The sequence below is a fragment of the Homarus americanus genome, unplaced genomic scaffold (assembly GCF_018991925.1).
Source record: "Homarus americanus isolate GMGI-L3 unplaced genomic scaffold, GMGI_Hamer_2.0 scaffold49667, whole genome shotgun sequence".
Lineage (NCBI taxonomy): Eukaryota > Metazoa > Arthropoda > Malacostraca > Decapoda > Nephropidae > Homarus > Homarus americanus.
The window spans coordinates 6,323,505-6,350,608 of NW_024738608.1; the positions used below are offsets into that span (position 1 = coordinate 6,323,505).

The 27,104-nt window shown below is 37.5% G+C and overlaps 3 protein-coding genes across 4 annotated transcripts in view; 1 reads left to right on the forward strand and 2 right to left on the reverse strand.

The window, feature by feature from the left end:
* The window catches only part of LOC121874180 (heat shock protein 60A-like), a 13,404-nt gene extending 8,082 nt beyond the window's left edge, over nt 1-5,322 (reverse strand). Inside the window, exon 1 of the mRNA XM_042378170.1 lies at nt 5,170-5,322. The gene's annotated coding sequence lies outside the window, so the exon portion shown is untranslated. The remainder of the gene's footprint in view (nt 1-5,169) is intronic.
* Nucleotides 5,323-5,698: 376 nt separating this feature from the next.
* On the forward strand, nt 5,699-7,750 carry LOC121874181 (10 kDa heat shock protein, mitochondrial-like). The gene is made up of 3 exons (XM_042378172.1): nt 5,699-5,821; nt 6,301-6,462; nt 7,227-7,750. The coding sequence occupies exons 1-3, from the start codon at nt 5,819-5,821 to the stop codon at nt 7,368-7,370; spliced, it is 309 nt and encodes a 102-aa protein (XP_042234106.1). The 5' UTR covers nt 5,699-5,818; the 3' UTR covers nt 7,371-7,750.
* Nucleotides 7,751-10,855: 3,105 nt separating this feature from the next.
* Nucleotides 10,856-27,100, reverse strand: LOC121874183 (tektin-2-like). Of its 2 annotated transcripts, none has more exons than XM_042378176.1 (10): nt 27,016-27,100; nt 24,542-24,692; nt 23,886-23,993; nt 23,567-23,716; nt 22,786-22,920; nt 21,895-21,988; nt 20,849-20,961; nt 18,720-18,863; nt 15,024-15,214; nt 10,856-11,878 (listed from the first exon to the last, which is right to left on the reverse strand). In XM_042378176.1, exons 2-10 carry the CDS (start codon nt 24,677-24,679, stop codon nt 11,680-11,682), a joined length of 1,272 nt encoding a protein of 423 aa, XP_042234110.1. In that variant the 5' UTR covers nt 24,680-24,692; nt 27,016-27,100; the 3' UTR covers nt 10,856-11,679. The 2 variants fall into 2 exon arrangements, with proteins under 2 accessions (XP_042234110.1, XP_042234109.1); XM_042378175.1 differs by lacking the exon at nt 27,016-27,100 and adding an exon at nt 26,451-26,550.
* Nucleotides 27,101-27,104: the final 4 nt, after the last annotated feature.

A 27,104-nucleotide genomic window follows, 5' to 3' on the forward strand; every position in this document is an offset into this window, starting at 1 on the left:
TACTTAGTCACAATTTTTGTGATGCCATTTGGCAGCAGCGTCTACCATTAGACAATACTTTGTTTCCAATATCTTCCTGATGCGGTAGCACCTCCGTTTGATAACAGCCATCTATTTTGCATTTCAGGTTAAAAACTTAACATACCGAGTCTAACTTCCTAGGTGGGGTGTTCAGCCCCAGGACCCCTGCCACATTAAACAAAGTATCTGATAACAATGAAAGCTTTGCTGAAGCGACATGGTGTATTTTTTTTTTGGACGGGCGTACACTCAGGCTGAGGGCATTGTATACACAAAAAGCAGACGAGAACACATGCCGGCAATGGCAAGTTTGGTGAAATATCAGTCATGCACCTGACTTTATCTAACTGTTATTAATATGTTTTTCGGTGTTTAGACAATTCTAAGATCTTTTTCTTCTGATATTCCCGCCGGAAATTAAGGATAACCGAGAAGTCAATTTTTCAACATTATTAGATTTGGACAGTCACTGATAGGAGACTTGTAATTTGGCAAGAGATTTTTGTCTTGGCAAATGAACAATGCGCGAGTGTGTCGGGAGCAGAGATTTGATTTTTCAGTACCAGAATAACCAGACATGGCTGAACAGGTGGAAAGAGTTGTGCCGACATTGTGATAGGGATTATTTAAAGTCAATTGCAATTTCATCATCAAAAAAGTGTTAGCTCAGGTTTTGTTTTGTTGGTTGGTTATTTTATTCATGCAATTTACTAAAAAAATCGTTAAGATTGATGGGTAAGGGGGAAGGGGTCTCAAAGCTATTGATTTCCGTCTGAAATGAATATCAAATACGATTGAAACTCGATCGAATGGTGTCGTGGTGCATGATGATGATGATGATGATGTTTTTCCCTTGTAGTTTAAGATGTCCACCAGGTAAGCTATAGATAGCTGAAAGCCTTCAGACTGGAACTTGTCATGGAGATCTGCCTTCTGCTTCGAATCAAGAAATATTGCTACTTCTTCTCGTAGTTCATAAAGCCGTCCAAGCATGTTCCCCTTTGATAGCCATCGTACGTTCATGTGAAAAATCAAGGTTTCATGTTCAGATTCCATATCTGTACACAGCAGTTTGAAGAGACGACTGTTTAAGGCTCCAGCTTTGATAAAGTTGACTACCTTGATAGCCACATTCAGGACAACCCTCATTTCAGCAGGTAAAGTTCTGGATACTAAGGATTCATGATGAAGTATGCAGTGGGTACCTACAACAGACGGATTTTTTTCTTTCACCATTGTAATGAATCCAGACTGCAGACCAAGCATGGCTGGAGCTCCATCAGTGCACAACCCTACCAGCGAGTCCCACGAAAGTTGGTTTTCTGAAAGTTAAGTTTGATACATCATGAAAAAGAGCTGCTGCTGTTGTACAACTTTCCATGGGGTGACAGAACAGCATTTCCTCTTTCACACTGTTGCCTGACACGAAACGAGCATACATCAGTAGCTGAGAACACTGAGCGATGTCAGTCATTTGTCACACTGGATGGCAAAAACAGGAGAATCTCTTACTTGGTCGAGAATTTGATCTTTGATGTCTCGAGACAATTCATCGATCCTTCCCTTGACTGTATCGTTTGATAAGTGAAATTTGGGAAAGCTTGTTTGCACTATCTTTCCCCAGAACGAGTTCTGCTGCACGGAGTATGCCTGGTTTTATGAGAAACTCTCCGATGTTATGGCTCTTCTTGCTCTTTGCAATCAACAAGGCGATCTCATAGGAAGCCTCAACAACCTTTGAAGTTTGTTGCCGAAATGCCCCACTGCCGTCCAACATAACTTCAAGATACTTACGCTTCTTTGCACTCATTGCGAATTATTTTATGTGCAGTGGACAACACAAATCTGTGAACAAAACATGAGGCACGTGTAAGGTAAGATAAACATCACCACGTGCTCATGAACACCACAACATCATGATAATCACAACCACATGATCAATAACAAGCATATAATCGTAAAGTTCGTAAACACTACAAGTGACTACAATCATACAAGATCATAAACACCACCCTATCATTAACAAACATCACTTGTAAGCCCGGACCTACGGCCTAGAAAACAGTGCGTTAATGTTCGAAATAAGGCAAACAGAGTATTGGGTTTTATATCTAGAAGTGTAAGTAACAAGAGTGCAGAGGTCTTATTGCAACTATATCTTGCGCTAGTTAGGCCGCACCTCGATTATGCGGTTCAGTTCTGGTGCCCCTATTATAGAATGGATATAAATTCACTAGAGTCGGTGCAGCGAAGAATGACAAAAATGATTCCGGAACTTAGAAACCTTCCATATCAGGATAGGTTAAAGAAACTTAACTTGCATTCCCTAGAAAGACAAAGAGTGTGGGGAGATATGATAGAAGTATTTAAGTGGGTGAAAGGAATCAATAAAGGGGATATAGATAAAGTTCTTATAATATCCGAGCAGGATAGGGCTCGGAGCAACGGATTCAAATTGGATAAGTTTAGGTTTAGGAGGGAGATAGGAAGAAACTGGTTCACAAATAGGGTGGTGGACGAGTGGAACAAGCTTAGCAACTTTGTAGTAAGTGCGGGAACTCTGGAAAGTTTCAAAAGGCGGCTAGATAGATTCATGGATGATAGAGAGTGGTAGTAACTCTCGACAGGAGCTGCCATGCACAGGCCAACCGGCCTATTGCAGACTCCTTATTTTCTTATGTTCTTATGTTATCACATGATCATAAACACCACCATATCATTAACAAACATCACATGATCATAAACACCACATGGTTATTAACAAACATCAATGATCACAACATGATCATAAACACCACCACAATTATTAAGTAAATATTAACAAACACCACAACATTATAGTAAACACACCATGATCATAAACACATGATTATTAAGAAACAAATCAATATCATCATAAATACAACTTTACCATAACCACCTGTTACCACATGATTTTAAGCACCAACTTCTGATAAAATACAAACGGAATTTAAAACTTGAGAATAACAAACAGCAACACATTCGAGTTCACAATTCACCAATAAACTTATGGCTGCTTACTATTTTTAGGTAAATATAAACTGGGATAAAACATACCTCAACAGCCTTAACTGAATAAATATGAGAGGAGGAATAATTGCCACGGACTTGTGCAGAAGACTGGGAGAGAACGGGGCTCACCAGTCACCAACGAGCAGTATACAGGTCCAGGACGAGTTAAACACCCCCCCCCCATGGGTTTCGAGGGATAGGGAGGGGGGTCAATAAGTACAGAAAATGGTAAGCCCTAAGTAAAAAAAAGTAGCCTATAGAAAACTAAAGTTATAAGGCGATACTTTTGCAATTTTTTCATAAACTCCTCAATATTAGCCCACGCTCTTGTTAAGAGAATAAAAACTATAATTATAATTAGAGAAATTCCTACTTTTTCCCTAGGGCTTGCGCCCCCCCAGGTTAAGAACCACTGATCTAGATACTGGGATCAGCAGTGACATAAGCAAGTTTGCAGATGACACCAAAATAGGGCGGCAGATTAATTCAGGGCAGGATGCAAATGCATTACTGGAGGATCTAAATAAACTGCAGGGGTGGTCTGAAAAATGGCAAATGAAATTCAACACCAGCAAGTGCAGCGTACTTAATATTGGAAGAACAAATACTGTCAATGTATACAGCCTTAACAACATCAACCTAGAGAAGTCGACTTGTGAAAGAGATCTAGGGGTACTTGTAAGCCCCGACCTACGGCCTAGAAAACAGTGCGTAAATGTTCGAAATATGGCAAACAGAGTATTGGGTTTTATATCTAGAAGTGTAAGTAATAAGAGTGCAGAGGTCTCATTGCAACTATATCTTGCGCTAGTCAGACCGCACCTCCATAATGCGGTTCAGTTCTGGTGCCCTTATTATAGAATGGATATCAATTCACTAGTCGGTTAAAGAAACTAAACTTGCATTCCCTAGGAAGACGAAGAGTGCGGGGAAATATGATAGAAGTATTTAAGTGGGTGAAAGGAATCAATAAAGGCGATATAGATAAAGTTCTTATAATATCTGAGCAGGATAGGACTCGGAGCAACGGATTTAAGTTGGATAAGTTTAGGTTTAGGAGAGAGATAGGAAGGAACTGGTTCACAAATAGGGTGGTGGACGAGTGGGACAAGCTTAGCAATTTTGTAGCAAGTGCTGGAATGCTGGAAAGTTTCAAAAGGAGGCTGGATATATTCATGGATGATAGAGTGGTAGTAACTCTCGACAGGAGCTGCCATTGCAGACTCCTTATTTTCTTAAGTTCACACGTGCGCGTCCCTCCCTAACCAGTCCTTGAGGCATGTCAAATCACTACCTGACCTGATTTGAAACGAGGTTAGGTGCTGATGTTAGGTAAGGTATATCGTTGATAGAAACATACAACCCTGCTGTATACAACTGTATGCCATTTTACCAGGTAACCTGACTCAATAATCACTTCCTACAGGCTAAGCGTATTATCAACAATGTATGTGTATATGTATGTATAAATAAATAAATAAATAAATAAATAAAATAAAAATAGAATAAAAAAAAAATAAAAAAAAATAAAATAAATAAATACAGTATTGAAGTGATAACCGTGGTAACACTGAGATGTACTTATTACTACCATGCTATTGTACTATTCCAGATGATACTAAATGTTACATAATACTTCCTTGCAATAAATGTATAGTATATATCAGGTGCCTCAAAGAGCTCAGGTTCTCAACTGGCTCAGCCATGTTAATATTGTTATTATTATCCACTCTGTATGTGTTTTTCTGGCTAAATAAACTGTTTCAATTCAATTTCAACATAATGGTAGCTACACTGAAAATCCCTGAAGACAAGTTTACTTTTCCTAAAATAAAATATTTAAAATTTATAACTTTCTCGCCGTATCCAAAAACACTGTGCATGAGTAAAGACTACAGAAACATATTACGTTACTAAAAGAGAAACGTAGCGAGACAACGTGTGTCGCCTGGCAACTAGGCTGAGTACACCATGTGAGGCCTTACCTGCCAACCGGCCAGTCATTCCTACTTTCAATTACATATTTAAAGTGAAATAAAACGTTACACGAAACCAAAATACACACACAATTAACTTCATGTTCACTTGTAAGCTGTGACAAACAGTTTAACTCACCTAACAATTTTATTTGATGACCACAGCGAAAAATACGCAGCCTATCAACCAGAGACGTGCTGCACGCCTTCGAATGGCCGGGAAGAAGACGCTCTGCCGGGTTGAGGGCCGCGGCCACAGGAGCAGCCCTCACAGCCGGCCCCGACCGAGCATAATGTACTGCATGACGTAACACTCCCTGGTTGTACAGTACTATCAATCAGAATTATATTTGTGTTTTTCATCTCCAGTTCCATTATCATAACTTTATATTTATTTCATACTTTCCATGATTGATAAATAATCATATTACTATGACTATGTCGTGTTGCAATTTATGTTATTTGATAATTGGGGAGTTATGCACAGTTAAGGGCATAATTCTAGAATATACTACAGCTCTCTGTCTCATTCTTAATTGTGGATTTTGAAGTTAAGTGGCATATTATCTCCTTAGATAATAATTTTGATACAATTATTTATTCCAACACACAAAGCCACTTGACATTACTGGTGTATGTACACTCGTTTATTACTATTTTTAAGAAGTGCATCGTCGGTGCGCATGCGTGGGGAGGCGGCCATGTGTCCACAACAAGGCTCCAGGACCAGCAGACGACGCTCGACGACCAGGATCACCTGTCTCAGACCTTTCCTTCATTGACTTAAAATGGTAATTACTAGGCTGTTGTATTCACTGACAATTGTTTCTCAAAGTGCTTATGTGATTATTTCACATAAAACACAAGTGGCATAATGCTTTCAACAAAGATTTTGATAAAACAAGGGATGTGAACCTGGACGCCGGGTGGTGGAACTTTAAACTGTTGGTAGGTTGTCACGATAATCTAAGACTCGTTCACCGATCTTAAGATTATTATAATGGGTGGGTGGTATAGGCACCTTTGAGAACATTAATACAAAATATCAGGTTAGGGCTTTGGGTGTTTTTAATTCAACATGGTTACTATTTAAACATAACCAAGAACTTCGATGGAAATAAACCGTCATACACTAAACTTGACTGTAATAACTTAATAAGCTATTGTTTATCATTTTTGTGGTCCTATGTTATGCTGAAACCAATATAATACACAGGAAGACGTGTACACTTTTTTGACTGGAAAACTCTAAAACCAAGTTTTATTTCAGGCTGGTGCTCTAAGAAGATTTATTCCATTGTTTGACCGTGTACTGGTCCAGAAGGCTGAAGCAGTCACAAAAACCAGTAGTGGTATACTCATCCCAGAGAAATCGGTTGCAAAGGTTCTTTTTGGCAAAGTGATGGCAGTCGGGGAAGGTGTAAGAACTGAGGTGAGTATTATACTTGGTGAATCAAATTAAAAAAAAAAAAAAAAAAATTGGCACTGTAGTACGAGACCTCCCCAGGAAACCTAAAAATCCTTACAGTATAAAGGTGATATAGATAAAGTTCTTATAATATCCGAGCAGGATAGGACTCTGAACAACGGATTTAAGTTGGATAAGTTTAGGTTTAGGAGGGAGATAGGAAGGAACTGGTTCACAAATAGGGTGTTGGACGAGTGGAATAAGCTTGGCAATTTTGTAGTAAGTGCTGGAAAGTTTCAAAAGGAGGCTGGATATATTCATGGATGATAGAGAGTGGTAGTAACTCTCGATAGGAGCTGCCATGCACAGGCCAACCGGCCTATTGCAGACTCCTTATTTTCTTATGTAAGCCAGAGGCTACAAATCATACTGTATATGTACTGTACCTGCTTACCTACATGAAATACCAGTGATCTCCACTACGAAAATTTGAACTATAGTACTGTGTATTTTTACATCACTTATAATAGAAATTAAGGAATTTGCATGAAATAAAACATTTAATCCCTTGTGAATATTCCATATATGCTACCAATAGCTTTCAACCCCACCAGTTAACTTTTCACAAATCTTACAGAAACTGGTCATCTTAGTTATTGTGCAGGACTACATCTCAAGGCTCTAATAGTGGAAATGGTTTTATATAAGTACAATTTTGTACAATGTTAGATTTACATGTAATTAACTCAATATTTCTTCTCTCCCTCTCAACACTCGTTTCATTTCAGTCTGGACAAGTTATTCCTCCGGCAGTGGCTGTGGGAGATGAAGTGATGCTCCCAGAGTTTGGTGGAACCAAGATAACTCTTGAAGAAAAGGATTTCTACCTTTTCAGAGATTCAGAATTGCTGGCAAAATTGAAGAGTGAATGATTGTGAAGCCGGACTTGATAGTTGCGATTGTTATATATGTTACATGAATGAAAATGCACAACTATACCAGTGTATTAGTTAACTATATTTTGAGAATTCCAGCAAGTCTTAAAAGATTTGCCTTTAATATTTAGGTGAATTTGATACAGCATTTGAAACTAATTGCTTTGCCAGCAGCCCAATTTGTATTAATATTTACCGGTAATAAATGAATATGGTAAGCATCAAATATAAACCATTTTCCTGTGAATGTGTAGTCATTACATTTATCATAACCCATCATATATCATCAGTGTAACATGTTATGTATGGAGTCTATCAAAACTATGTACTGTATATAGAAATGTAAAAAAAAAAAAATTAAAAAGTAGGTTTTTTGACACTTTCTTTATTACTATACCTGGCATGCATGATTTTTTAACCATGAATTTAGATTCATCATTGTTAGTACAGTACATGACTGATAAATACCGATTTATGAGAGAAAACACTAAGGAATGTAGGTAAGCTATATTTCACTGGCGAGTTACTGTATGAACTAAAAAGTAGGAATATTACACCCAATACAAAAAGTTAAAGGAAGATACCTGTGGTACTGAGAAAACCTAGAGCTTGTAAGTGCAAAAAAATATCTGGCATGAAAATTAAGAGTACGTACCCAGGTGTCTGTAATGCCCCCTTGGTTGTGGCAGAAAAAAATAATTATATACAGTATGTATATCACTTCTGACCAGTTTGGGGGCCTATAAATGATTGTGCAATTAAAACAGTACAGTAGCCTCAACATCATGAATTGGTATACATGTACAGATGTTTTTTTTTTTTATTAAAAGGATTTATAGGGCAATCTAGAAAAAGTACATGATCAAGAATACCCTTGTAAATAATAAATGGGTACAAGTAATTCCTGTTCGACTTTTGTATATCGATTCTTTTTCCCCTGGGAAATTCCCCATATAGGGAGGCAATGAGAAAGGAAAAGAATAAAATGGAGAGCAGTGGGCAAAGCTACTGAATTAAGATAAATGTATAACTAAAGGGTTAGGCATAAAATGGGGTACAGTATAACTGAAAGGGTCCATAAAAATGAGAAAATAATACAATACATGTACTACAGAAGCTGGCGAACCATAAATTATGTATTCCTTTGCTAAATGTCATGATATAAATACATGTACTGAATACAGCACAGGTATTTCAAAGCATGTGCATTATTCATAGGTGTAGAGTTCTGGTGTGAAATGCCAAAACATTGCTTGATACAATATGAGACACGTCTTATACTGTAAATGGACAGTAACTTCAGATTTTACAGATTGCCCACGAGGGGGCTAGTTTATTGGGCACCCCCTTACATCCTGTGCAAGGTGAAGCGCAGAAGCATTTACAGTGCCCAACTGGGAAGCATGAAGAGTTCATGCTTGCCTTAATGACTCGTGCATTAAGGGCATGAAAGGCCTGAAGGGTCATGGGTTTTGTCAGCAAGTGACAGAAAGATGAATGTGTGGGGGGAAAATTCCTGGTACAATTTATCTGTTTTTGGCAAAGTGTGGCAGGTCCCTAATAATGTCAAGTGCCAGGCATGTCACTAGGAGGAGGGATATCTGGTCAGGGAGGGAAGAGGTGGCACCCCTGTAGGGGGAGGTCATAGGGCAAATGAGGATGTGGTGAAAGAGGGTGTGAGAGTCGGCTGACCACAAAGTTTACAAACAGTGCGGCCAGGCTCAAGGGTGCCAATGTACTAGGCGTGGCGAAGTACAGTGGGGATGGAGGTGATATGGTGTGGTGGGGCAGGTACAGTAGGGGTGGGGGGAGGCACAAAAGATCGAGTGAGAGAGATGACTCACCGTAGTGCAAGAACAGAGGGGAGAATAATTGTGGACTTGCATCTGGATGTAACAATATAAATGAGGCACACAAGTGGAAAATGGCCTTAAAATAATGATAAGTACAAGAAACAAGGTTACAGAATAATCATAAAGTGTCTGGGAGGAGGCAGTTGTGATAAAAGCGGTAAGATAGTGAAGAGGGTGAGACTGGAAGGTAAAGATAAAAGCAGTAGGAGTTTGAAAGGATTTTTTTTCTGATACAGTAAGAGTAAATAGGTGAAATGTGTGTGAAATTGTTTTTCTTTTCCATGCAAGAGTTGTACAGTATAAGTATTTCTGAAGATCTGTGAAATATTTTGATAGTGATGGGAGAGATAATCTTAAGAGCCATGTGATTTAACATTTTAGGGGATCATAAGACAGTAGACTAATATTCCACATATGAAAGGGAGGCAAAACTTAATTCAGGAAGGAGTTACCAAAGAAGTAAAAGCAACCATTGCAAAGGGAAGAATGCAAGAAGTAAAGGATGGGGGTAATATATACTGGGTACAATAAAAATTAATGTTTTACTGGATAATTGTGGAGATGACTTATGATTGAACAGCAATAGAAGTAGTACCTCCATACAGGTATAAAGGTGCTGATAATGGCTACTGTATTGGAATTCACATGAAAGTTCACCTCTTGAGCATAACGGAATGTGTACAAAAAGAGTTAAGTTCTTGCCAGCATTGTTGTGCGGTCTATCTAACCCAAACTTGCAGCCTGTAACTTTTAAATACTTTTTCCAAAATCAGTTCCTTCTCTGTTAACACCAATCCCACCTATCTTAAGAACATATTACCAAATTAATCTTCCCTTGAAATTCCACCCCCTGGTTGGTCAAAATCAAATTATAAAAAAAAAAAGCTAAAAAACTCCCAACAACCCTAAGAAATTGAGAAATCACCAAAATATTGCATACTCACATCATTTTAACGTCCAGCAATGTGATGAAAAGTTCCATGACATCCTAATGGCGCAGGAATTCCCTCAAGCTGCCTCCTGTATGCTTGCTTATATCTCCCTATCAGAATACATCCTCACACTTTTTTTTTATAGTTTTGTATCACATTTTACTTTTCTATATACAATATATATATATATATATATATATATATATATATATATATATATATATATATATATATATATATATATATATATATATATATATATATATATATATATATATATATATATATATATAATGAACACTGAAATAGTTTTCCACACCTCTTATGGGTTTCTTTCGTACCAGTGGCAACACACGCATTCTTCTCCATTAATGGAAGCCCGCCATTTGACACATGCATACACTTTAGATCCACAACAACACAAGGCTTACTAAGGGTGTGTATGGGAGAACTGAAGACAGTAGGGTAGAGTGGAGAGATGCCAAACACTTCAACAACAATATCTGTATATGGTTTTCGAACATTCAAGAACAAATTAAGGGTGATTTAGGGAGGGAAGCTTATACTCGTTTAAACCCAGAATGTTTCTTACTGGATGATAATACTTGTCCAAATCCTTAAGGGATTAACAGATAATTTTTCACATATAAAGAAGAAAGCAGAGACCCAATTCTAGGTTAATTATATGCAAATTGAAGACAATCAAGGAAAATTTATAAAACAGTATACAACAGTATTAAGTTGTAAAATATCTTCAACTATGAATAATCAACAAACACAAAACAAAAAATAGTGACCTGCATTTGGGGTAAAATTAAAATACCCTGTATGTAAGCGACCACAATTGCCAACTACATAAAACATCCAATGACATACATCTAATCTATTTAACCAATTAAATTTGTGCAGAATATAGTATTATGAAATGTTACTGAGTGAACCCATTTTGTTGAATGTTCCAAATGTAAGTGCTAAACTGGATAAGTTCTAAACTCCTTCCAGTGCCAAAACACTTTCTTCCCTATCACCTACAGTATTATGCATACAGTAATGCAATTATTTTCATTATCCATACACCACACAACCTAGACTTTCTCTTCCCTATCTCATTACCTGACACAATAAACTCTGTGTTGGTACAAAGAGGAAGAGTAAGAAAGAGACAAAGAGTAAGTGGAGAACATTAAATGACTCAAACAAAATAAAGAGAACAGAATCCTATAATAAAGATGCCCCAACAAATTGTGCCGTGCTGGATAAAAGTGGCCTAGTTCAGATTCTGTTCAACAAAAATTACTTCTTGGAGGTATCAAAGTGAAGTTGCTTGCTAGTAGGAGAAAAATCAAAGAGAGTACTGTACTTGTAGCTTGAAATTGTAAGATCCAATTCTCTCTTTGTCTTATACAGTCATAGGCAGGATTCCTTGAAAATTTGGATGTTTTTCTTTCATTATTATTCCAGCTAAAATATCTGGATAATTTTGGCTGAACTGGGAGACTTAAGACCATTCTCTCTCTCCACTTAGAGTATATGTGTTGGGTGTGCCCTGAGAGAGCCTGTGAGAGTGAGGTTAGTGTGTGTGAGCGTCTCAGATGGTTTGCGATCCTTGAGGGCCTGACGTGAGCCTTGCACCTTCTTCTCCAGGGTGACGGAGAGGCTCTTGCGGCCCAAGTCCACATCTACTGTACGTAAGTGGCGCTGTAGGGCATGAAGTGTATCTCTGTAGGATTGAACATCAGACAGATTAGCCTTCAATCCTAATTTTGTTCTGATATGTCTGATCACTGAAGATTTATTGGGATTCTGCCTCATATTAGACTTACCAATAACATTAAGGAACAGTACTCCCTCTTTATCGACGGGGGTTACGTTCTGTAGACGGCCGTCGATACCGTGATGGTTACGTAATTTTTCTAACTATTATTAGCATATGTTGAATAAATGTACCTTTAAGCATTAATGCGTTTCCTTTACACATAACCTTAAATAATAGTGTATAAATAATAATATAATAAGTGGACAAAAATACTAGCAAACTTACGATTTCATTTATTGAAGTGAACATCGGTCCTTACAGTAAACAATACAGTGTACAGTATATACAAGTGTGATGATTGAGGCTTATTAAAAGCCTGACCAGTCAGATGAGTATGATGAGTCAAGGTCTGCATCTTCTTGAGGGGTGTGGGCAGGTACTGCGTCTTGTTGTTGTGAGGTGCCGGCAGTGTATAACAACATGGGCTTAATCATATGCCCTGCCGCATTCCCACATAGCATCACTGTCACTCGGTCCTTCGCAACTTTAAATCCAGGGGCACTTTTTTCCTCTTTAGAGATGTAGGTTCGGCGTGGCATCTTCTTCCACCATAGGCCTGACTCATCAGCATTAAAAACTTGTTCCGGCCTATAACCCTTTTGTTCTATGTGGTTAGCAAACTCTGCAGGGTATGCTTCCCCTGCCACAGTGTCTGCTGATGCTGCTTCGCCAGTCACTTTTATATTATGCAGCCCATAACGATGTCTGAATTTCTCGAACCATCCTTTGCTAGCTGCAAATTTTTTCAAATTGTCACCATCACCCTGATTATCACCATCACCCTCATTATCACCATCACCCTGATCATCACCATCACCATCACCAACACCATGATCTTCACCTTTAGAAAACTTATCATAAAGTTCCTTAGCTTTCTGCCTAATAAATTTCGAGTCAAGTGGTATGCGGCGGCGGTTTAGGTCCTCTATCCAAATGTTCAGTGCTTTTTCCATTTTAATGAGGGCATCATCACGCACATGGCTTGTCACTTTTGATGTCACTGGTGCACTTGAAGCTAAAGCGTGCTTCAGATCCTTTGCACGTCGTTTAATTCCACGCGCACTGGATTCGTTGAGCCCAAAGTGGCGGCCAACAGCTGCGTAGCTCATACCGCTGTCGAGTTGTTTCAGCACTTCATTCTTCTCATTCAGCGTCAGCACTCGTCTTGCCCTCTTAGGTGTAGATCCAGAGGGAGCAGCAGGTCGTTTGGGAGGCATGGTGATATAAGTTGATGTGATGAACCACCAGCAAAAGTTGAAAATCAAAGACTGTTGCCCATGCGGCTTGGCTGATGTCTGTGTTCAGGGAAGGCGGGCCGCGGGTAGACGCTAGTCACGCCACTAGTGCCGCCTAGCGGCGAAAGTACAAACAAGGCCCGCAGAGTTCAAATAAAGCCAAAATAAAAATCCGTCGATAATCGAAACCGTCGATAAAAAATCCGTCGATACAGAGGGAGTACTGTACTTTAGAGGTGTCCTAAATCTAAGAAAATGTTTCATGTTTTTATAATATATTTGAAAATCTGATGAAGTGACTAGTCAGAGCATATTGTTTTGTGGCTTTTGAATAATGTATTATCCGGCAGTCTATATATCTTTATCATGATTATAACACCCAGAATCATGCTCAGCACAGTTTGGGTATAGTACATAATGTTGCCTAATGGCAGCATTTTTAAACCCATTGGAACGAAGATTCTACATCAATTAAGCTTCTTCAGCAAAACGAGAATTATCAAACCACAAAATGCTGCTGGCATAAGGACTACCAATACTGGAAACAAGCTTTGAATGACTTTGTAAGCTGTCTTTGGTCTAATTGACTGAATATTAATTACAGTGACCCCTCCGTTAACGAACTCAATCCGTTCCAGAAGGTCGTTCGTTAACCGAAAAGTTCGTTAAGTGAAACCATTGTTTCAATGGGTTGTTGGGTAATTGGTTCCAGCTCACCGAAAATTTCCTAAATTCAACAAAAATGGTAGAAAAGTTCACTTACTTTGAGGTGTGTATGTAGAAGGCTCCTGGATGATGATGATGATGGGATTTAGAATGGGGGTGGAGGAGAAGGAAGAAGAGAAGGCATTGGGGTGGAAGAGAAGTCACCCCATGGCGCCATTTCACCCATAAAATTTTAGCTCTCTTGGTGTAATTCAAGATTATTTTCTTTAAATCAACACTGCACTGCATTATATATTGTCAATATGTAAAATATATTTCAAAATGACCAATAATTTGCTTGGAAACACAGAAAAAAGCGTTTAGTTGAAGAGAGTCTCAAGCAAGATGTTACCTCCAGTGAAAACAGAGAGAGACAGTAACTCCTGTTTGCTGTGTTAAGAGGCTGGATGCCGCACATTAAACTAGTCACTTTACCTTCAATTATGTTCAATAATTGTTAAAATGACTAAAAATTGAATATTAAACTTTAAAATTATTGAATAGTATAAACTTCTTGATATTTACTAAAATAGTAAGGAATTTAAGCCCTAGATCCGATTAATGTATTGGCGGACTGATACTAAAGCTGGTTGCCTGGTCAGTGCAAGCGAAAACATGTTGAGGTCGGTTACGTAAGAACTTCGTGAATCGAATTTTTTTCGTTAACGGAATTGAAGATCCTTATGGAAGGCAGTTCGTTAATCGAAATTACGTTAACCGAGGTGTTCGTTAAACGAGGGGTCACTGTATTAAAGGAAAGGATTATGCTGTACTGCATCTTCAGCATATTGGAAACATTATAATTTCTTTCTTCACAAACAGAAGAGTATACCTTGTGAGCATTTTGTCTTCTGTGATATTTAAGTACAGTACTGTATGATAAACATGATTCATAAATTTTATATACCTGTCACATTAAAACAGTCATTATCTCCAATGAAAGATGTGAATGAGATGCAGGTGGTACATGAGACAGTGCTCATATCCAACTCAATGCAACAAAAATATTTCACACTTCAAGTGATTCATAGCAATGCAAGCATCAACATTATACTGAAACTTTCATCATAGTTTAGATTTAAGAAAGTGTTCACTGCCCTGAAACTTACAGGGCACGGGCCAGGCTATCACGTAAGAGCCTGCGAGTCTCTGTCAGATGCTGTACCTCAGCCATGAGACCATCTTGTGGGGCATCTCTCACCAGGTCATTCCTCACCCGCTGCGTCCGTCCCTCAAGCCGTGTTTGAGCCACCTTCAAGGGTAACGATGATGCTCGCAGCTGCTCCTCCAGGTCTAAGATCTAAGAGTGATGAGATTACTATATATCCATCACCAGTATGGGATAGTTTTCTTTACAACAACATGGGTACATAAGACACAACCAAGTAGCTTTGTGTTGTCCCTAAACTACTGTATGTGTTGTGCTGTTTCATCCATATCACTACATTATATGCCTCTATTCACCTCAACTTTATCTGATCATTTACTTCCAAATACCAGTCTTATCAGCCATCTCATCGTATCAGTCCCCCAAATATCTGCTTTACAATTCTTATACAGCATCAAGTTACAAACAACTAAATGATCTTTTACTTTCTCAAAAAAATGAGGCAGTTGTGGCAAAATCATACACTGGTGATGAACAGTCACACTTCGGTGCCTGACTTGACATAAAGAAGCACTCAGCTCATCTGCTCAGGCACTCAGAATGACCAAGTACCTACCAGAAGGGCACATGTGTACTATGGGCCTCACAAGTGCATTTTCTACAACATCATACAGTACTTACTGATGACTGTACTGTCACCTTAACTATAAAAATATCATTATATCACAACTTTTGCACACATCTGTGTTTTTCATCTTATTTTTTTATCATTATACAGTGTATGTTTATATGTATGTATATAAAACTGCATTATTCTCCAGGAAAAACAGTGTTCAGAGATTTAGGCATGATATAAACACTATGAAGTCAAGGTTCTTATGCATATTGTATATTATTATATCTGAAAAAAAGGCATTTTATCAAATACCGTATATACCCGTGTATAGCACGAGTTCTTAAGACCAAATTTTTGGGCAAAAAGTTGGGGGTCGACCTCTATACGGGTAATAGTTTCGTTAGGTTGAAAAAAATTTACCAGTAACTACCAGTAAACAATGGAAACGATGCACCAACGCACCACCCGCTGTGAGTGTCGGTACAGTTGCCAGGGCAGATCTCTTGCGTCATCATAGCAAGCCCAAAGTAGCCAAATGCATGGTATGGTATGCACAGGAGTATGTAAAACATAAAGTATTCATTTTTAAAAGTTTATTTATAGATACATAAATTTTTGTTAATTAAATTTGAAACATCAATATGATGTGAGTCAGGTCATCTACACAGTTGCCAGTTTCAAAATTTTCCTTTTAAAATTTTAAGTTACCGAGTATTTCTTTTCTCAAATCGTTTTACAATACTGTAGGTAAAACAGTATACTATTGTGCAAACCCCACAGAAAAAAAATTAACAAATGGAGACACCAAAAATGTGAAAAAAAAAAATGCTGTCTGACTTGCAACACTGTTGGTAGGGTCAGGTGGTTCTAACGGTACCTGCCAGGACCCGGTAATCAAATTTATAACAATATCTAACCTCAATTACTGTAGTTTATCTGATGTAGGCAATATGAAGTAAAAAATACCAGTTAAAGTGAGAAATTGGAAGAGAATAAACAAGAAAGATGTTGGGCTATTTTTGGTAGGGCTGAGGGAGAGAGTACCAGCTGTTGGGTCTTTTTTGGCGGGAGAGTCACGCAAATATCCGTACTAGTATTTGTTTGGTGTCTTCTGTATTTTTAAAAATGAATACTTGTAAATTAAAAGTACCGTAACATTGTATTATATAAAAACTTGTCATATTTCTGGAAAATAAGAAGCAAGAAAATAAGAATACACCGGTAAACACAATTTCAACGTACGCTAAAATTAAAAGCTGCTTAAGAAGGGCCGATGCAAACACAAAGCCTCCACGACCAGGGCTCTGCCGTATCAGCTGACGGTACACGTGTTTTTCGAATCGTTTTCAGTTAAAAAACTTTTACATCACAAGTGAATTAGGATAGAATATTATTGTAATATAACAGTTTTTAACTGAAAACCATTCAAAAGGCGATTACGGTAACATCTTGTGAACGAAAGAAAGCGAGTCATTGTTTTTGTCACGATTTTATCCCACTTTCCACTATAATACGTACGTCATTTCAGCAAAAATATTACATTTCCATATTCTCAGAAATAAATAGTAGTTTTGCTGAAACGTGATGTATTTCAATGTAAATTAGGATAAACTACATGCAGAAAACAAAAGACTTTACCTAACCTTCCGATGTTCAAGATATGTTACTCGTATTTTTAATAGTTTTCGGTTAAAATACTGTTATATTAGTGATATTCTATTCATACTGTGGTTGATATAATACATTCACGGAAATGTAATATTTTTTGCTGAAATGACATACGTATTACAGTGGAAAGTGGGATAAAATTGTGATGAAAACAATAACTTTCGCTTTGTTTCGTTCAAAAGATGTTACCGTAATCACTTTTCGAATGGTTTAGTTAAAAAACTGTTGTATTGTATTACAATAATATCCTAATTGACTTGAATAAATATTACGATACCATATTTCTGAATATTTTCATTAAAATCCATCAAAATCATTTTCCTTGTCATCGTCTGCAGCACCAAACAGCTTCTCCCAGTCCTCTCCTTGAACAGGGCTAGAGGGAACGTGTTTTTCGAATCGTTTTCAGTTAAAAAACTATTACATCACACGTATATTTTACCTAAACTGTGCCTGAATGAATATATTCTCGGAAATAAATAGTAGTTTTGCTGAAACGTGATGTATTTCAATGTAAAATAGGATAAAATACATGACGAAAACAAAAGACTTCACCTAAGCTTCCGATGTTCTTGAGATGTTATTCGTTTTTTTAATAGTTTTCGGTTAAAATTCTGTTATATTACAATGATATTCTATTCATACTGTGCTTGATATACTACATTCACGGAAATGTAACATTTTTTCCTGAAATGACGTACGTATTACAGTGGAAAGTGGGATAAAATCGTGACGAAAACAATGACTCGCTTTCTTTCGTTCAAAAGATGTTACCGTAATCGCTTTTCGAATGGTTTAGTTAAAAAACTGTTGTATTACAATAATATTCCCTCCTAATTGACTTGAATAAATACTTGAATGGAAATATACAATATTTTTGTTGAAACTACCTGCGTTTCAGTGTAAAGTGTCGTAATAATAAATGGTAAACAAGTTTATAGGACGTAGAGTTTTTCTGAAGGTTTTGTTGTTCCATTACCCTCAAAAACTTGGGTCGACCTATAAACGAGGAATATCATAAATTAACGATTTCTTGGTCATAAAATCGGGGTCGACCTATATACGAAGGGGGGTTATAGACGAGTATATACGGTAAGTGATACTGTACTTGTATAAACTGGAAATAATTAGTATTTCAAGATCCAGCATCAGCATATCAAGAAATTAAGCAAGAAAGTTTTGTTTTAATTAATAGGCTTCGTTTCCAACACAACTTAATCTTTCTCTTTCATTTACATGACCTTTTTTCAGCTCATAATCATAAGAGAGGGAGATCTTACTCCCTTCTCTTGGGTACATATCTTCCCTAACATTTCTGCATTATGAATTTGCATAAAATATCACCTAGATACTGTACAATTTCTGCACTGTTAAGGATTATAAATCACTAGATTGTTTGTAAAATTATCTTACTTCTTTCTCCTGTGCACGTATCTCCTCCAAGAGACAGTCCTTCTGCCACTGCAGTTCATCTCTAGCACGAGTCTCCTGATGCAGACGACGACGAACTGAGTAGTCTGTTGCCGTCTGTTGTGCCTCATCCTCACGTCGCACTGTCTTCACCAACAAATTTACCATTAATAATCAATTCTGAGTAGTTTCCACTTGTTCATGAATCATCTCTCTTTTTTCGGAGTGTTTCTGAGATTCCGATTCGTGCCTTTAAACAAGGTTGAAAATTCATAATCTTGCAAAACAAAACAAAAATAATAATAATTACAGTACAGTACAGTAGTGTCAGAATTCCAAATGGGTGTAACTCACTTAGAATATTTATTTGTGTGTCTAGAGCCTAGATAATTCTTTTGAGAGAAAATAGATACAGTACCATGATACAGTATACAGTGATCCCTCAGTTAACGAGCGCCTCAGTTAACGATTTACCTTCCATAAGATTCTTAACTTCGGTTAACGAGCAATCCCTCGATTAACGAGTTTTTTACAAGCTGACCTCAACATGTTTTCGCTTGCATTTGGCGGTCCACCAGCTGTAGTATTAGTCCGCCAATACAGTAATCGGTTTTAGGGCTTAAATTCCTTACTATTTTAGTAAATATCAAGAAGTTTATACTATTCAATAATTTTAAAAGTTTAATATTAAATTTTTTTAGTCATTTTAACAATTATTGAACATAACTGAAGGTAAGGAAACTAGTTTCTGGAGCGCCATCCAGCCTGTTAACACACAAACAGGCGTTAGTCTCTCTCTTCTTTCAGTGGAGGTAACATATTGCTTGAGACTCTCTTCAACTAAACGCTTTTTTTCTGTGTTTCCAAGCAAACTATTGGTCATTTTGAAATTTATTTTACATATTGACAATATGTAATGCAGTGCAGTGTTGATTTAAAGAAAATAATCTTGAATTACACCAAGAGAACTAAAATTTTATGGGTGAAATAGCACCATGGGGTGACTTATCTTCCACCCCAATGCCTTCTCTTCTTCCTTCTCCTCCACCCCCATTATAATTCCCATCATCATCATCATCATCCAGGAGCCTTCTATATACACCTCAAAGTAAGTGTACTTTTCTGCCTTTTTTGTTGAATTTAGGCAATTTTCGGCGAGCTGGAACCAATTACCCAAAAACCCATTGAAACAATGGTTTCGGTTAACGAGTTTTTTGGTTAACGAGCAACCTGCTGGAACGGATTGTGCTCGTTAACCGAGGGACCACTGTACAGTACAGTACACTGTTCCTGTTTTACTGTGACCCACAGCTTGCAAAACACTAACTTAATCCTTTGGATACTTAATGCAACATTAGTGTCACTAAATATTCTTGTCCATGAGTACAGTACAGTACTATACATGAATTCAACTTTACTCTACGGCCTTAGAAAAACTTTTGGTCCTCATGACTATACTGTATTCAACAATCCTCACAATATTTTGGAATACTGTACATATTCAAGTTGCTGCTACCAAGGGTTGTGCTCCCACTCTCATGACACTGCTTGTGTGTGCCTGCATCTTAACTATAGGCAAGTTACATACATACTGACATTTGTACTGTTCTGAATTATTGAATTAATGTCAAAAAGAATAATTTGTAAGATACCAAATAAATAAATTGTGTACTGTACAGTAAATGCAAAAGAAATAAACAATTTACACAGCTCATTTGTGTACACATACAGTACATTACAGTACTGTACCTGATTGCTGCAGGAATAGGCAGCTGTGTTAGCTGGTGGAAAAGTGACAACTCCATGGAATAACTGTGAAATTAGATTTAGTGCCTAAAGAATACACATCTGAAGTTTGTGGATGGCCACCACATTCAAGGTCACAGCCTCATGGTAAAGAAGCTCTCAGTATAGAAACTGTTAGGGCTAACTTCTTTAGTGTGTGACCTCATTTAAATCCTGACTTCACCAACACTGGAACATGTTCAGCTACATTGAAGACCCCTTATATGTCGAGCACTTTCCAACAGTGTGTAACATAAAATAGTCCAACTAACTAGTAAGCTGACAAGTGGTGAAGAAAAAGTAAATTAATGGTAAAGATCAATTAGATTCGTAGAGATTTACTGTACCTGTATAGTAACACACATATTGTCTCGCAGGGTCTGGGAGTCCCGGATGGCTGCCTCTGTCACTGCCATGTTCTTCAGTGAGTGGTCCAGCCAATCAGCAGGCAGGATGGTCCCTACACCAGTGATGCACTTGACGTTAATGTTTTATTTGATGATCTCTTAAACACAGTACAGTACTGCACTGTACAGTACATAGTTGAAAGTCTTTCTCTACTTATTCTCTCCAGCATAATACAGTAGGGTCACTTACAGGCAATCATAGTGATTGGGGAATTACAAATAATCTTCCTAATTTTAAACATTCTGAAAAACTAACAAAGCTACAATCAGAAGGAAGGTAGAAGTTTAATATGGCGTAATTGACTGACTGTTGAATCGGGTGTGGGGGTTCATTACTTAGCCAGGTCTTTCACCCAATCTAAGCCCCTTTGACTTTTTAAAATGGAGCTACTGTATGTCAAAAATGAAGTTCTTGTTCCACCAAAGCCAGCAACTGTGGCAAATTTGAAGGAAAGGATAGGTGAGGCTGTTTGAAAATTTCACTATGATATGCTACAAAATGTATAGAGGGCATCAGAATACAGTGCAGTATTGATGTTTGCAGAGCCACAAAAGTAGCTCATATTGAAATTCTATAGCTTGTAAATAAAACTTTTTGAGGTCCTCTTCATCAGTATATTTTGTTCTTCAATGTAGCTTTGTTACTTTCTTTTTCACAACCATTTGTAATCACCCAGTACTATATGTTAAAGTCACTGTCTTGGGGCTGAATTCTCAAAAGATTTTACGGTACTGTACCGTATATAAAATTTTCCCAAAACTGGAGTTAAGAAAATGCATCCAACTGGTTCATTGATGAACCAGTTGGATGCCCAAAATTGTGTTAAAACTGCATGGAAACTCTAAATCTTGACTCAATCTATTATTCCCAGTTATAGATAAATGTTTATCTTTCTGATTCGTGAGAATTTGAAGCATTCTTGAATGATGGACCACCAGAGTTTATAAGACCTTGTTGGCCTAAGTACTGACCCTGCCTCACTGACCTTTAGGGACTCGTAAGGGGTCAGGCTTGAAGGATATCTGTGGGGAGTACACGGTGAGGGCTGTCTGTGTTCCGTCAACCTGTAGTGCAGCTCTCTGCAAAATGATTATGTCTTCATTAGAGGCATCAACATTATAATGTAGAGCTTGGGAAAAACATCAATATGAAATACAGAACTGCAAACTATATTTGAAACTACTCTGGCCATGAGCTGGAAGATGGTAGTTAATGAAGTTAGTGGTATTGCTGACTACTGGAGGTTATGCTGATAGGTGTTATTACTGAAGGTATTGGTAGAAGAAATCATTGTGTGAGTAGAAAATGGAAAAATTTTGTTGTTGATGGCAGTTAGAAGGTAAGAGCTGGTAGGTGGTTATTGTTGATGGCGGTGGTAGAGTTGGTAGCTGTGTGGGGGCAGAAGCTAGTACTGTTCTGTGCATAGTTATTAGTCAATAGTGTGGTTGAGTTGGTGGTTGTCTCACCCAAGACTATGGTCATATCATAGCATAACATAATATTAACTACGAGGTGCCTATGTACAAGAACAGAATAACCCTAAATATATACCCTGTAAAGATGTTTGCAGGTTTCACAGTGATTATGAAACTGTCCTTGCTTATAAATTTACAATATATAACTGCTTATAACACCATCATGAGAAGGTAAGTATATATCATCAGCAACATAAACTATGGAAGAGTAATATAACCCATAATTCAGGACAACATAAAACAAAAACACAGTTCAGAATAATGAGCACAAACAAACCTAACCAAGCATTAACTTGACCTTCCATCAACAAGAATTTAATACAGATCTCCTAGACTGACTAAGCCTACCATTACCTACCTTAAACCTATTATCAATAAGAATCACTGTACAACTTTTCTACCTTATCTTTGAGGTCATCTTGAAGTCGTTGTTTGGCATCATGTAGAACCCTGAGGTGAGAGACAGCCTCCAGCACCACCTTCTCCAAGTTGGCCCGTGACTTCTCCAATAGCCTCACCTCCTGCTGTAGCTGGATCTGTCATACATAGATAAAAGTTTACCAAAGTCTTGAAGGGAAGTTAGGAATTTCGAAGCCACCAGTCTGTGTAGCTTGTAAGTGGCAACAACTGTGCATTATTTAAGGTTAATTTAGACGATCAGAAGTTTGAAAGGTAAATGGGTGTTCTTTAATTATTTTAAGAAGTTGCAACCCTGCCATGCCAGCTAAAAGGGTGCCTGGAAATCCTACAAATAATGTTCAGTTTTAATTCTGTAAAGTTAGGAGGGCAAACTGCCATAAAACTTGCTTCAAATCTGCCTGATGGCAATTTGGATGCCATGCCATCAAGTAATCACAGCTAACCCAAGCAAGCAAGGAAAATAGCTGTGAATGGTGGTGGTGGTGGTGATGATAAGGTTTGGTCAGCTAGATTAAGTTAGGTTGGGTCTCCTCCAGTATGTTATTGTCCCTTTTTCATAATGATAATCTTATTGTCTGCCATATGAAGGAGTTAATGTTAAGATATTTGAATGCCATAAAGGTTGCAATGTCAATAACTAGCAATGGAATTTGGTCTTTTGCTCCAAAATGCTAATATTTCAATATTATAATGTTATCCCCTGTCTACAACTGAAACACATGTCACACATAGCAGCAATGGCTACTCTAAAATTCACAGTACCTCAGGATCATCCTTGACCAGGTCACCTTCCCTGCGTCGTTCTCGTATTGTGAGACACTCGAGGGCAGTGTTGAGGGGATACACATGTGCCTCCAGCTCAGCTTCAGCTGTCTCCTTGGCATTCTCCAGTTTGGAAATCTCATCGTTCACCTAAAACCGGATTTTCATATTTTCTTAGGTTAGTTTTCACTGCAGTTGCAGATGTAAGGAAGCATGGAACTGTACTAAAATTATGGAATAAAACTTCATTACTTTTCTTGTACAATATCTAGAACTAAATGTTATAACTGTAAATGCATGTACAGTACCATATGCTGACCTGTTTGAGGGATCGCTGCAGATCATCAGTGACTCGCTGTAGCTCATACACACGGTCGTGGAGACGAGTAGTATTGTCCTCACAATCCCAGCATGTTTTGTTCCTTGTCTGTCAACACAGTTTATTATATCACTTCCTGAATTATATTTTATTATGCATTTTTGAGAGTAATAGTTTATAAGAGACATGTGGCTAATATTTGGGTTTGAATTTTTTTTTTAGAAAAAACTTGTTTCCTTTACATCCACATGTGTCCAATGTTGAAACACATATAAAATCATTGCAGTATTTTAATTAAAGTACTTGACAAGAGCACATAACATAGAACAGATCAACCATCTGGCTAGCTAGTAACATAACCAGGGATGAAGTGGATAAAAAAAGGAAACTATAGTTTTGTAATTATCTCACTTGGTACATCTTCTAATAGTGGTGATTTGTAAAACAAAAGTTTGTGAAAGAACAAGAGTATTGAGTTTGTTGGCTGCATGCCCAGTACTTGCCAACGGTGCGTAACAGAGACCTGACCGATCGCCCAAGCGGCTAAAGAGCCAATCAGTGGTGAAGAGGATAAAAGTAAAGTACTGTAACTAATCATAGTTGTCACCTCAATTGATGCACATTTTGTGGTAATTCATAACACTGTGTCACTGTACCTGGTCCCGAAGGTGGTGTGACTGGTGGCGGAAATTGTGGGAAGTGGTACGGGTGTCATGAGAGGCCTGGCGGAGTGCATCATTGTTGCGGTGCCAGTCAGCAGGCAAATACCTCATAACTGGCTTCTCCACCCTCATTTTCACTCACTCTCTGCCAAAGAGAAAGTAAAACATCTTATCATGTACCACATCAAAGTGATATAGAAAGTTAGTCTCCTGAATTTGCATAATTAGAAGAAAACATTTAGAGCACTGGTCTAAAAAATATATACATGCATTATACTGTACTACTGTATAGTACTGTAGCTACTGTACAGTATATGACTACAGTACAATATTTAAACAAAAACAATTAAAATGGGAAATCTTTTAAGTATAAAAAAAAAAAAATTAAGAAGCTGGGGAGAGTAGTGTATACAGGTACATAAGCTTTTATGTCACTGCTTGAGAGGTCAGTAAGGCATAAAAAAACACCTTGGCATTAGATGAAAGGGAACTTCATCCTTATGTATACTGGAGAGCCACTGGAGAGTAACTATCCCTCTGGAACAATAATGGTTAACTTTAGAGAGAAAAACTGATGGTGATCCTTAACTCTTTAGAGGGCAGGGGTCCCTCAGCAAAATGTGCCACTGCCCTCTAAAGGAGTCATCGGAATAGACTCTAATTGTCTTGGAATGTTATGGGAGTTATAAGCGTTGTTTATTAAAATATTCTTGATATCCTGTTCACTTATCATCACAAATTATTGTAAATTTATGTAGCCACAAGAAAAGAAAACTGTCAAAGCTAACTTTTTTGGAGTTCAAATTTGGGAACTCTTGGAATAACCTACCAGTAAATGTTGTGGAAGCACCGAGTGTGAGTTCCTTTAAAACCAGACTTGATCAATACTGGCATATGTTCAAGTTCATTCAAGAGCCTACACATGGGGTGCAGGTCATTGAGTTATAGCTTTCTATGGTGCATCATGATGTTGGGTTTTACAGTATGTATAACAAAAATCAGTTTTGAGCAGCACCTAGTGTAAAATATAGGGTAATACTAGAGACAGTTGTGCACATTAACCAGCAACTTGAGCACATTTTTCTACAGAAGATACAGGTTTTCTCTCCTTGTGAAAATCTCACAAAATGGGAGAAATATGTTTTATAATATTATTGTTACATTCGTTACATTTTATGGTATACGGTACTGGACTACTATAGCATGAGGTCTACATGATACAGTATTTAGATTATTAGGTGAGGTGAGGTGAGGTTAGGTCAGGTGAGGTCAGATGAGGTTAGGTTAGGTTAGATTAAAGATATTTGTTAACTTTAGTCCTATAATTCTTTATGATACATCTGACAACATATGTGAAATCTACAGAAAACTCCGAGACAATTTTCTTCTATGATATTTCCGTCGCAAATGCATAATAAATAAGATATGGCGTCGAAAGTTTTGGTTAGGAAATTAACCTTGACATTCCACCCAAGCGACTAACGAGCCGCTCAGTGGTGAAAAGGATAAAAATAATTATCGGGTGACCAGCTGTCATCTTCAGAAATTCATTTGCCATATAGCTGTTGATTTGTGCATGTCAAGTTTATTCAAAACACAGCAAAATACACAGGAGAAATATATTTTTGAGTCGCTAGAAGATTATAGGACTAAAAGTAACATTTACCAAATAATTTTATGCAGCAGTAGGAGGTAAGTCATTCCTCTTTGCAAGTATTTGTGTTAATGAAACAATTCATCTCACATGTAAAGCCTAAAGCTCTTGTATCGGAGAGCACTGCCTGTGTGTATTCATTTAAAAACATGACAACAAAATCTTTCTCCAAATTAAGAAGTTTGACCATAAGAGGTAGTTAGATCAAACCCCGTGAGCTTACCAAAGAACAGTTTGGTTACTATTTACCTGTATGTGCCCAACTGACAGTCACAAGAGAACCAAGTTATAACATTCACTCCACCACACCGCAGCGTCCCTAGCAACCAACCTACCAACCATCTGCCTAAATCAATTTGACTTTTTTTTTTAATTTTCACCACTTATTATTTCACTAGTCGTTCAGCCGTTCATATGGAAACAGGGGACCAAGATACATGTGATATTTGGTATAATAGTAATAACATCTTTCTTTTGTGTGGGTCCGGACCATGAAAGACTGGAACCCTTGACACCTCTGTTAGACACTCCTTGCATTTTAGTAGTTTTATCCTACGTTTTTATTATACCTAATTCTTCTTAATTATACAGTAAAGAGTGTTTCTACGTAAATTTACTGCTTATTGGAAACTTCAGTTCATTTTCTTCAATAAGAGTTGCTTGATAATTATGGCTAGTAAACTGATGTGGTTAAATTAATTAAAAACAAATATTAATCCGATGCTAATAATTATATTTTTCACACTCATCCTATCTGTATTTATTAAAAAACAACGTTCAACAGAATTATAAGCCTTGTTGAATAAAATTTTACCGTAGAAGGCTGCAATTTCTTTTCTATATTCCTTGGCACTGTGAGTGACACCGGTGACCACTGACCAGTTTCTCCAGTCCAGGGGAGAG